We start from the raw sequence: 12,178 nt of genomic DNA on the forward strand, positions 1-12,178 counted from the left end.
TTGAGACACAGCAGAAGACAGAGGGAATCGTTGAGGAATTTGCATAATGCCAAATGGAGCCCTGGTGAGGCTGAAGGCACGACTTGTAGCTGAGTATTGTTCCCATAACCGCGGTATCATTCACACCGCAGAGAGCCACGAGAGCGAGCACCCTGCCTTTCTCTCTCTCTCCCCCACACAAACAAACTTAAACACAAACACACGAGCAGCTCCGGCATATGAAGGGACTGACAAGATGCACGACTGTCTTCCATGTTAGCAAAACCTTGTCGGAATTCACAATTCTGCCGAGTGAGTGTTGGAGGGAAGGAGAGCCAAAAGCAAGGTGGGGGTGGGGATGGAGGGGTGGGACCCACGCGCTTGAAAGAAAGGGAGAGAGGGAACGACAGGTTGATTTATTCAAAGAGCGGGGAGTGGGTGAATCAAACTTTAATGGCTTTTGGGAGTGCAAGCGTTCTCTCTCCCCCTTCAATCTTGCCCCTCACTCAGTCTTTCCTTCTGTTCTCCCACCTTACTTCCCTTACTTCTGTCTCTCTCTCTCTCCCCCATCTCTCTCTCTCTCTTAGAAACACACTTTTCGATGGTCACTCACAAACACGAGCCTTCCCTTTTTTTGACAGACAAATCTGCGCCCATCGCTCAATAGAACGCAAATCAAGGTGCTCTTCATGCTCAGCGGGATAAAGTAAATGACAGAAAGATAAAGAGAGGAAGAGGAGGTGATTTACCTTCACGAGTGGCAGCGTATGTGATGCCAAGGCAGTATTTGTTCCGTTAACCCCTGGACTGGAAAGGATGCGCGTAAAAATGGTTCCACAGGCACGACATCCTCTCTGACAACTCACTTAAGCGACCATTTGCCCTGAAAGGCTTACTGAAGTCTACAAATGAATCATCGTTCATGGAAGTGAATGACTGCACTCTCTCCTTTAAGAATGCGCCATGCACACACAGGATTGCATAGTGTGAATATCTGCACATGGAAAATTACACCCCCCGACACGCACTAAACAAACCTCATCAGTGAAATGCAGACTGAAATTAGGGGACTCTTTCTGCATGAAATATGTGAACAAACAGCTGGTAAAACATCCTGGGTCTGTAGATAAACTGGCCATATGTACTGAATTTGTGCTGTATAAGAAACAGGAGCTAGTGTTGGAGTTAGATTAGTTTGTAGAGGATGATCATGTGCTGCGTTCTAATCAGTGCTGTCAGACATAATCATATGGACAGATGGAGAAAGATCTAAAAAAAACTCCCAAGAGTTTACTGTATCAACACTTTCTTTTTAAGCGTATCCATGAGCTCATTCTTCAGTATAACAGATCTGATACAGAGGAACAACAGAGTGAGGATACGATTTTGAGAAAGCACAACTTTTGCTTGGAATCTGTGTGGGAGAAAGTTATAAAAAGGAGCTTGAGGTGAGTAAAATATTGACTGCTTCCCATTTAACCTTCTCACTTTATCCATTTTTTTCTCGTTCTCCCTAAATCCTCCCATCCCTCCCCACGGGGCTCAGGGTCTTAGTGTCAGGCAGAATTCTCTTTGAGGCCTGCGCCTGTCAACCAGCCACCACTCAGCTCAGTAACCACTAGATTCAATTACACTACAGGAGAGACCAGGAGCGATGATACTGAAATCATTATGGGCTAAATCCAACTTCGATGCGGCAGCATGGGTGTTTGTGTGTGTGTTGCTTAATAAACAATGCATGTGTTTGTTGGCTTGTGTGCATGCTATGCGTGTGAAAGTTAAGTCACACATATTTTATGAGCGTAATTTCAAAATGAATGTATTCCACTACAAGTAAGACTCATTTCTTTTAAGTTACCAGAGAACCTAGCAACTGCAAAGACATTAGTCATCCGCATACTGAAGGTGCTGCTTTCGAGCTGAAATATTTGTCTGTAACCTGGTAAACAAATTACCTTTGGATGCTGTCACCTGAAAAAGGTACAGGGCAGAAGGCGATAAAAGATTAGGGATTGAATTTCAGCTTTCAGAAGTGAACAAAGGCAAAGAAGAAAGGAATATAACAGATTCATCTATGTTCTACCTGACAGCGACAGAGGGCACATCAAATAACAGGTGCCTCTGTTTTGCTGCCAGAGCCCACATCAAGCACTAAACAGCTCATTCACAGGCGTAATAGGAGCTCTCAAACACCCTCTGCCAATATTATCTAAAATGTGAGTGCATGTGTGTGTGTGTGTGTGTGTGTGTGTGTGTGTGTGTGTGTGTGTGTGTGTGTGTGTGTGTGTGTGTGTGTGTGTGTGTTTCGTGCGTGAAATGCTGTCACGCTATTCAACTCGAAATTGTTTGGAGGAAGTAGGAGCCAAAAGTTGGGGGCTGAAATGGTGCTGGTTTGAATTCCTCTCCTCCACACAACTGTTATCATAATGCCTTTGAGCAACGGACCTGCTTCCCAAACACACAATTATCACAACTTAAAGAAGTCACTGATTAATCAACAATTAGAATAAAACAGAGCCTAAGAGCCTCGCTTCTGTTCTGGGCATTTTACTGAACATTGGTTTCTTAAATAATTGGTTTAGGAACAAATAACCTCAGGTTTCTGATTCAGCTTCGACTGAGGAATTCTGTTAAAAAACAAACCAAATGCAGAGAGCAGACTGAAGGGCTTCTTCGTCTTCAGATGTCTGACTTTCACCTGAGAGGTTTCCACCTTGGGCAGATGGGTTCTATAACATCAGCCTTAGTTCATCAGAGCTTACTGTAGGTTAGAGAGGGACATTGAGATATGGCTGATAGAAAATAGAGGATGAGGAGGGATTTGTTCACCTGCCTGACATACCTGAGAGACAGTAAACAGATAAAGTTTGGATATCTATCACCTGGAGCCTCTTGCTTGTCTGCCTGCTTGCCAATACATTTAATCCATCCATGTGCCGCATTACTGCAGCCGTCTGAAGTCGGCTATACAATCTTGTGTGCATCATTGCTGTGTTATCGGAGGCAGGATTCCACTGCAGTGAGCATTAGCAAGAGGAAGGAAAAGAAATGGTATTTAAATTCTGAAATCCCAAAAGTGGAAGGGCTAAACCAAAAAAGAAAATAAAATAAACCAAACTTTAAAAAAAATTAGACATTACTATGGTTATTGGAAACTAAGTGGGGATAATATCTGGAAACTATGAATAGGTACATGTGAGGTGGATGTGTATGACCCAATATTGGCATGAAGATGACATGTTTTGTGCATATTTATGTGTGAAGGACAGACCATCAGCTGAGAAACAGGCATTTAAGGCAGAAAAAGTAGCAGACTAGCGCAGGTGACAAGAGAAAACTGTGTGTGGTCAGGGGCAGCGTATGGAGCCGCAGGAGATGGCACACAGTGGGCACAGTTAGAGAAGTTGTTAGTGCTGGCATTTGATATTATCACAGTGGCACTGACAGAGAGAGAGACCGACTCCCAGTGGGGGAGTGTGAGGGTCACACAGCTGGTGGGAGGTGTTTGTGAGTGTTTTTGGAGAAGGTTGACAGACATGGACAGTCCCACGGTCACTCAGACGGCAGCTCTGTACTCCACAGATGCACACTTGGCAAAATATTTGGAGTTTGTCAACAGAGGCTTTGCTGTATAGGGGACTACCTGTCGCGCTTGGGGAATGTGAAAAACACTTCTCAGTATGTTGTGGGCTCACTCCATCATCTCATCCAATAATGGATTTGGGTTGTGGCCCATCTGCTGTTCTATCAAAACATTATTTCTGGTGATCGCGGTCGCTCCTTGTATCCAGTCTCTGCTGCTGGCTGTCTGAGCGTGCGGATGCTGTAAATCTGGCCAGCTCATTAGCACTGACAGAGGGAATGCTAGCAGCCCACCTGCTCCCCTTCACCCTCTTTATGGCTCTACAAATTAAAACGACATTTACACACACTCTCCCTACTGCACTGCTCACCTTGCCACTCACATTGCTTCATCTGCTCACCGCTGAGCTGCGTCAGGCCCACCTCATTATACCTCCCTCCCTAACTATTCTTCTGTTTCAACAACCCTGAAGCACTTTGCATTGTTTTCTTTTGGCTTCTGTTTGGTATTCTGTGTCACTTGCCTGTGTTAAATCTCACCATTTGAAGCCTTTGTGCTTCTGCCATCACTTCTCTTTTCCCTTTACTTCTACTGTCATCCTCCACATCCGTGTCCCTCTCTCATCCTTTTCTACGAAAGTTCAACGGCACTATCTAGTAGTACTGATGGTACTCTAACCTGGCATGTCCACTGAGTGACAGCATGATGGAGTGGTGTCGCAGCATGTTTGCTTCGCCTGCTAGAGGTCAGTTAGGATCTCAGAGGTAATGAGGCCATAAAGATGCAGGTAACGAAAGTTGTGGAAAACAAGATAGGGTGGAAAAGGGGCAGAGGAAGGGGAAACGGGGTGCAACGACGAAGAAACACATTTCCCAAAACTCTCACTTCCAGGTGGAAGAGGTGGAAGGCTTTAATGAGGAGCTCTCTGGACTTAGGGCTTTATTATTATATTATTATTATTATTCTACTATAGACTAATTTATGTCTCATTATTACAGGCTTCAGCTATTTTCAATGGCACAAAATGCCGGTGAATTAGACTCACTGCTGTGTCTGTTTTAAGGAATTTAATCTATCATCACATCCCACTGCCTCAAATAAAAAAAGTTTCAATTTTGTCTACACTAGGACGGCAGGACTGGCATAAGCAGTAATTCACTGAGTGATGCAAGGGAGTGAACAATATGTGAGCGACGGAGGGTCAAACACAGCTCTGTTTAATGGCTTTCCGGAGGCTAAACTGAAGCCTATTGTTTGCAGAGCTTGGAAAGTCTGTATGTGGACTATAAGTGAGTCCCACACAACTGAGCAGTGGTTACATTGGCCTGAGAGAACCTTCCCCTGGTGGGTGGTCTAAACAGCCTCGTCTAAACAGTCCTTCTTTCTCCCATTTATTTGCCTGACTTTATGGATTGGGGAGAGAAAAAGCCAGTGGCTTTGAAGATTTGGTGAAGACTCAGAAAGGGGTATGTGCTCAATATCAACACAACAAGATATGTGGCTGTGCGTGTGTGTGTGTTTGCGTGTGTGGATTTCAGCCCCTGTTTGAAGTCCTCCACTCCACTCTGGCAATTACTTCTATCAAGGATTAGATGAGGGAGAGGGCAAAGAGGAGGGAGAAAGATGGAAAGAAGTGAGAGCTGAGAAGGGAGGTATATAGCAGATTCAGGGAGAGGACAGAGAAGCGAGAGGAGAAAAGAGATTGAGGTCTCCACTGCAGTGAGTGTTTTTCTTCCCAACAAAGGAGGCTCTGCATACTCTCTAAACATGAGCTAGAGGACAACTCCTCAAATCTTGGGAAGATCACAGGTGCGGCAAAACACAGCTATTTCCAGGGCAGCAGCGACCGAAAAGCACTATGAATAGCCGATGATCACCAAAAGTTGGATGTGGACACCATGCAGATACCACTGTTATAGTACACATACACACATAACACTGCGATGAATTTCATACATGTTTTCTTACCTTTTTCTTAAATTCCAGACATTCCAGACATTTGTTGGATAAAACACTTTGTATATGTGAAGAAGCTGCCCTTTGGAAGCTTTTTCTACTGGCATCATTGTTTTGATGTTCATAAAATAATATATCAGATGAGAATTGTCCACATATTTTCATATTTATTTTCATGTTATTTCAATCTTCTGCAGGAAAAGGGTGGACCTTTTCGGAGTCACTGCTACCTTGGTTGCAATAAGTTAATAGGTGACATGACTTTCTGTCAGCCTTACCTCTGGGATGTGAACGGTGTAAGGTTGCCCATGGAAGATTGGCGCATTATCATTCACGTCTCCAATCTGGATGTTTACTGTGTCTTTGACCACCTGAGGGAGGAAACACCTTGGTAAAACTGTTCCAAAGCCACCTCCACACTTTACTTGTCAGAGAGCCGGAGTCACTGAAAATGTGCATTAGCCACACCAAGCCAAGATTCAGAGTGAAAGAAAACAGGACAAGTGTGTGATAGATTACCCGCGAGGCAGAGTAGGTTGAACGTCAGTATGTTTCGGCAACTAAACTGCGTTGAGACAGGTGTCACAATGATTACATGTGAGAAAGGGAGAAATAAGGGTGAGAATGAAAGCTTGAGACTGAAAGGGAGACAGATTGAGAGAGAGGGTCTCTGTGTGCCATGTGGTCAGGCTATATCCAGGTGTCAGCGTGTGACGGGAGGTGTCATAACTGTGATCACAGCGTAAATCTGTCTCTTACCTCTTGAATGTCACTGACGTAGAATTCGACCTGCATCTCTGACTTGGTCTGGTGGAGACAGAGGCAGACGTCAGCATTAACTTTGCATGGACATGCAATGCAGAAGAGTGTACAAAAGCACGATGAGACGACTCTGAACTCACAACCTTTCTTTTTCATCCCTCCTTGCTGAACAGAATTGCACTTTTCACTGCTCTTTCATCATTTGATAATTTATGCTCCATCTCCTATTTTCAAAATTGCCCTGAGTGTCTTTTCATGGCTATAGTGCATTTGATTTGGTAATGTATCAGCCTGTGTGCCGCACTTAGTCGGTATGTGTGTTTGTTTGGGGATCGTACCTCGCGGTCGAGCTGCTGTCGAAGCCAGACCACGCCAGTGTCTTTGTTCACAGAAAAATACTTCATGGCCTCTTCTCCTGAAACTCCATACAGGAGGGGTTCCCCCTCAGGATCAGTTGCCTTGAGCTGGGCCACCGATGAACCTGCCAGGCAGAGATTCAAAGGTCAGAAGTCCCACAGGGTCGCACGCCAGGCTGTGTTACAAGAATTTGGATTGGTCATGTGACCATGTTTTCACACATTTGAGAGAAATAAAAAACTTGAAAGCTGCATTTTCATATTAAGGATAAAGATACACACACACACACACACACACACACACACACACACACACGCACACACACACGCACACACGCACACACGGAGCACACATAAACGCATTAGCATGTGTAAGGCTAAAAGAGCAAAGGGTTTTTAATTGGAGCTGCAGTGGTTCACAAGCTTCATTCATCACAGACACCAGAGCTCAGACAGGCTGGCTAATCAAACCCAGAGGTGGAGCGCCATCAGGCCGGGTAATCCACCATACTGGACAGACAGGTCAAGAAGGGCAAGGGTGAAGTTCTGAGGGGCATGGAGGACAGCATCCGGACCCCATTAGTGTCCAGGGTAAAACTGCATGGGCAGGCTGAGGGTCCACACACAGTGGACCCCAGTGGCTATGAATATGTGTAATGTTCAAATAGACATTTACACACAGAGCATACACACAGCTCAAATAATGGCCACACATTCACAAGTACATCCAAGTCAAGAAAAACTGCATTGATCTCCAAAGTTTGACCCATTGTTGTGGAATCTGACAGCCCAGAAGCAGATATTGTTGCCCTTAGCTCTACATCCAGTAGGGATTAGACGCTGTCCATGGTGCTGAACTGTGGTCCTGAATGGCTGGGCTCAAAAAGTTACACCACTCGTACAACTGAATACCTTCACTTGCTCCAGCACCGAGTGACTCAGTAAGTACACTCATTCACTCTTGTTCCTTTAATAAATCCAAAACTCAATAACAAAACCTTCCTCACTGAGGTCCAAGGATGTACTTTACAAAGCTTTTTTCTGTGTTTGCACTGTGGTCCTGACCTCACTCAATGCATGCTGGGATAAGCTTCAACTCCACCTTTCACCATAAACAGAAATAAGAGGGTATTGAATATGAGTGCATGGATGGGAGAGTAAATAAACAGATCAAACACACACACACACACACACACACACACACACACACACACACACTCATCCTCTCTCCCACCCTGCAGGTGCTCTGTCAGACAATAAAGGTGAAGCCAAACTAAATCAAGCCTGTCACTTGCGCACCAAAATGCTTAACACAACGACCAATTAGGCTTCACAATCACACACCCCTCTCGTTTTATTAATACACCCCATTTTCCTATGAAAGGGTGGCAAAAATGACTAATTAATATAACGATTTATGAACCCCTCTCATTGCGTCTAATGAGATTTATGCAAATTCAGCTGCTTTCAATGTGAGTTATAATTTGGTTGAAGACGGTGCAAATTAAGCATTTTACCTCGTAGTCATCAATAATAACGGGTTTTTTTTTTTCCTTCTCCCAGCCCTCTCAACTGTGGAGGAATTGTCTGCTCCATGTGGGTAGACGTACGCTCGAGTGAAGGATAACAAATGACTGATAACAAATCATTTGAGAGTAAGACTATGTATGAGAGTCACAGTCTGGAAGATTAACTCTTTCTCTGGATAAAAGAAGGAAACTGGGACCAACCCAGTGAGATTGTGGGTTAGATTCTTTGCTCAGATTAAGAGCAAGTATGAAGAACTGGCACATGTATTGAACTAGAGGCTAGAATATGTCCAAATCCACTGAATCACTGTGAAGTTGTATATCTTAAGATAAAGATTTGGAACTGCAGTAAATGTATGATTTCGCTTTAACTTCTCTTCATTTTCTCAGATTGTGCTTCATTATAATTATTGGTTTTTAAGCTTTCCCTCAGTAGCATACATTGGCAAAGCGAAATGGATGCAATTACAAGAAGATCTCACTTTGTATTCCAAGATGGAGATATGGAACAAGTTAAACATTTCAGTCAGTGGCCACAGTGTAAAAATATGCTATGGTCCTCAACAGCATGAAATTTTAACGCCATTATAAAACGTGGATTTGAATCTGGTTTGGACTCTGCAGAAGTTCAGGCCGGGGTCAAGTTAAAACAGAATCCACAATGGTTTGAGGAGGGTGAGAGCAACATTTTTAGAGCCAACAGAAAATTCAGCGCACATGCTTTCACATCTGTACAGGCTTGTGTGACTTTGTTTTTTGACTGTATGTATGTATGTATGTATGTATGTATGTATGTATGTAGATAGATAGATAGATAGATAGATAGATAGATAGATAGATAGATAGATAGATAGATAGATAGATAGATAGATAGATAGATAGATAGATAGATAGATAGATAGATAGATAGATAGATAGATAGATATTCAGTGTCCTCCCTCAGATGAATAATGGAAAGATGAAGAAAATCTAACATTTCATTACCTCTTACTGGGATGTATTTGGAGTTAATGATTGAATCTCACCATTAGGTCGGGTTACGGGTAAATTTTGGTGTTAGGTTTTGAGTTCAGGGAAGATTAAAAAAAGATTAGAATAAAAGTGAGGACACAAAGTGTTGAGGGTCAAGGTTTGGTAAGAACATTGCTGTAATCACAACCATTCCTCACAAGTATAGTATACAGTATGGTGTGTGCATGTGTGCATAGTGTAGGTATCCTTCTGGTGCTTATCTGTAACACTGTGGCACCAAGCCCTTTCATTGACAAATGATGCTATTTAGCAGCAAGTGATGCCAGTATTACTGTTATGAATGATACAGTGCACATTAACATTGGCCCTCCCCTTCTCCTCTACTCTGCAACATTGCTCTCATGACAAGAGCGATGGGCTGGGGAAATCATCCCTCTACTTCACCTTTCTCTCCCGCATTGTCCCCTGAACCTCTCACTCTCTCTGCAAACACTGACTCCCCAGTTTCCCTTCTGCATTCAGACAGCGAGGTCAAAGCAGACCAATCAAATAGGAGCGAAACGCAACAAACCATGTGGGGGCTCAACCTGAACGTTTGCCTATCATGCTGACCTGGTAGATTGAGAGATATGCATGTCCTCCTGTGGGCTTTTACAAAAGTATAAGAAATCCTACAAGACAGCAGCATAACAGAATGCATGTTACAGTACATGACTGATGTTGTGCAAATACTGAAATGAACTAAATGCATGTGAAATAATGCATCAGGAAATTTCCAAGTATGATGTTAAATATTTCACTGAAAGAAGCACATTTATAATACACAGGTAATGCCATGGCTTCATTTTAAAGCTACTTGATGGAAAATTGAAAATATTGAAAGGGTTTAGGTTTAAATGGTTAGAGGTGGAGAGTAGAGAATGTGTGAGCCAAAAGTGTGAACCAATAAAGAAGCACACCGGAATGAGAGTAAATAAAAGAACAGAAGAGGAAACTGCAGAGGTGAGATCTGTTGGAGTAACAAATAGACTCCATTACCATACTTCTCCCAAAGTTACAATAAGACTTTCTGCACAGAGACAAAGCACTTTTCCTTCACTGTGGCAGGGCTGAAAAACGCACTGCCATAAAACATACAAAATGACAAAGCCTGGAGAGGCACGAGACTGAAAGTGAGGGGGAGGAGAGGAAGAAAAGTAGGAAGACTAGCTACCTATACAGAGCAGCAGCCGCATGCTTTGCTCAGCCCAACCTTTTAGGAAAGGCAAGGGGGCCGATGGGGGCGCTAAATCAGCCACTGGAGAACATCAATCCCTTGCTGGATCAATAGGAGTCGTGCGTGTTAGACAGGGACTAGGCTCGGCCCTGCCCTGGGGCCTCAGGCTTGTGGAAGAATAGGGGCTATAGGCCAAAGCCCTGTTTATTATGTTGGTGACATCTGGAGACCTCTCGTTCATCTGAGCGCTGATTCAGTGGGACAGGCACTGTCAGGGCTGCAATTTCAGGCATGTTGTGAATTATAGCTTTGAATTTTGTGGTGGGCAGAGGCTTAATGGGTTTATGGACAATGTTCAGTAGGCTTTCTACCAAAGCAGCTGCAAACAAAGGAAAAGGTGAAACCACCTCAAGACAAAGTGGAGGGATGACTGACTGCGGAGGACAGGGCTGAGAGAATCTTGATCTTTACCTGCTTTGTATAAATACTTGATGAACTGTCTTGAGGCAGGGCGAGTGAGCCTCAGGGCTGGAGTCATACAATCAGTAGGCTGAGTCAGTATGATGCCACTCATGTTACCACACTGCTTATCCACTGACAAAGAGAGCCTTCAAAACACATCAGCAACACCAAGCTGAAGACGCGCTGCCTCACATCAATCACACCCATCAAAAATTCACACAGGCATATACTGTCTTCAGCTTACTGGCAGCATGAGCTCATTCTGTATTGTGTTCCCTGCTTTATAAAGCGGCATTTGGCCCTTTATGGATTAGCATGTGAAGAGAAATTGACCTGTGTGCTCTGTGGAGAGAAGCAGTAATGGAAAGCCTTTGCATCTGTCATATAGATAAGTTGTGATTATGAGATTTTGACTCTAAGCCACAATGTTTTATGCTTTTCAGCACCAGATCCATCAGGTCTGGGATAACAGGGAGAGCATGCTAAACCACATCCTGCTAATTGACTGTGTGAGATTATAAAAAGGGGGTCTTTTTCTTGCATGACACTATTACAGAAAGTGTGTGTCAGCATCTGTTTGAATCCCAGATCTATACAGTCTACAGCTGTCTACAGCTGTGGTCTGCACTGCTGGAAGTGGCTACTAGTAGTCATTTTTGTTAAAGTGAGAAACAGGAATATAGTTGTTAACTGTGCTCATTACAGTAAAAACACCATATGACCACTGCTTTTAACAGACGGGATGTGAACTTTACACAGTGGGTAATGACTGAAGAGAGGGACCACAGTATAATGCAGCATATTTGTGTTGACAAAACCCGCTGCAATCATACCACTGCACTGTTTCAGTCTATTTGGCTCATATGAAGCACGTTAAGGGTAATTTACAAGTCCAATTCCATCAGGGGATTTAAGTCTTTGTTTCAGGCTTTTAAGAAACCTCTTGGGGGCACATGCATTAACTTGCTCTCACCTCCAGTCAAACACACATAAATGAAACTAATTTTTTCTTCAGAAATACGATGGAAATGAGTTGAAATTAACTCAATGCTGCTTTCTCTGCCCATGGTGCTGTGTGCTGCGTTAATGTCTATAGATTCAGGCTCATTCTGGGAGGCCAGTTGGACGTGGAAATAAACTAAGCAGATCTACCTGGAATGACAATACTGTGGTGGCCAGAAACTGCATGCTTGGACCTCTATTTCCATACAAAGGGAGGCGTATGTGTTCAGAGGGCATCTTTAATAGCGGAAAAGAGGATGCACGTAGATAGTTTATTTCCCTGTAGGATGAAGACAGCCATGGAGAGCGACTGTAAAGCTTTTACCCCTGGGAGGTCAATTAGACAGCTAGCAATAAAAAA

The 12,178-nt window shown here is 43.6% G+C and overlaps 1 protein-coding gene across 1 annotated transcript in view; it reads right to left on the reverse strand.

The window, feature by feature from the left end:
* Positions 1-12,178, reverse strand: part of LOC139340895 (cadherin-23-like) — a 111,479-nt gene that overhangs the window by 80,526 nt on the left and 18,775 nt on the right. The window contains exons 2-4 of the mRNA XM_070977012.1: positions 6,619-6,761; positions 6,278-6,325; positions 5,797-5,889 (exon numbers count right to left, since the gene is read on the reverse strand). Coding sequence (XP_070833113.1) covers positions 5,797-5,889; positions 6,278-6,325; positions 6,619-6,761 — 284 coding nt within the window. The remainder of the gene's footprint in view (positions 1-5,796; positions 5,890-6,277; positions 6,326-6,618; positions 6,762-12,178) is intronic.

Source organism: Chaetodon trifascialis, chromosome 13 (genome assembly GCF_039877785.1).
Source record: "Chaetodon trifascialis isolate fChaTrf1 chromosome 13, fChaTrf1.hap1, whole genome shotgun sequence".
NCBI classification, from domain to species: Eukaryota; Metazoa; Chordata; class Actinopteri; order Chaetodontiformes; family Chaetodontidae; genus Chaetodon; species Chaetodon trifascialis.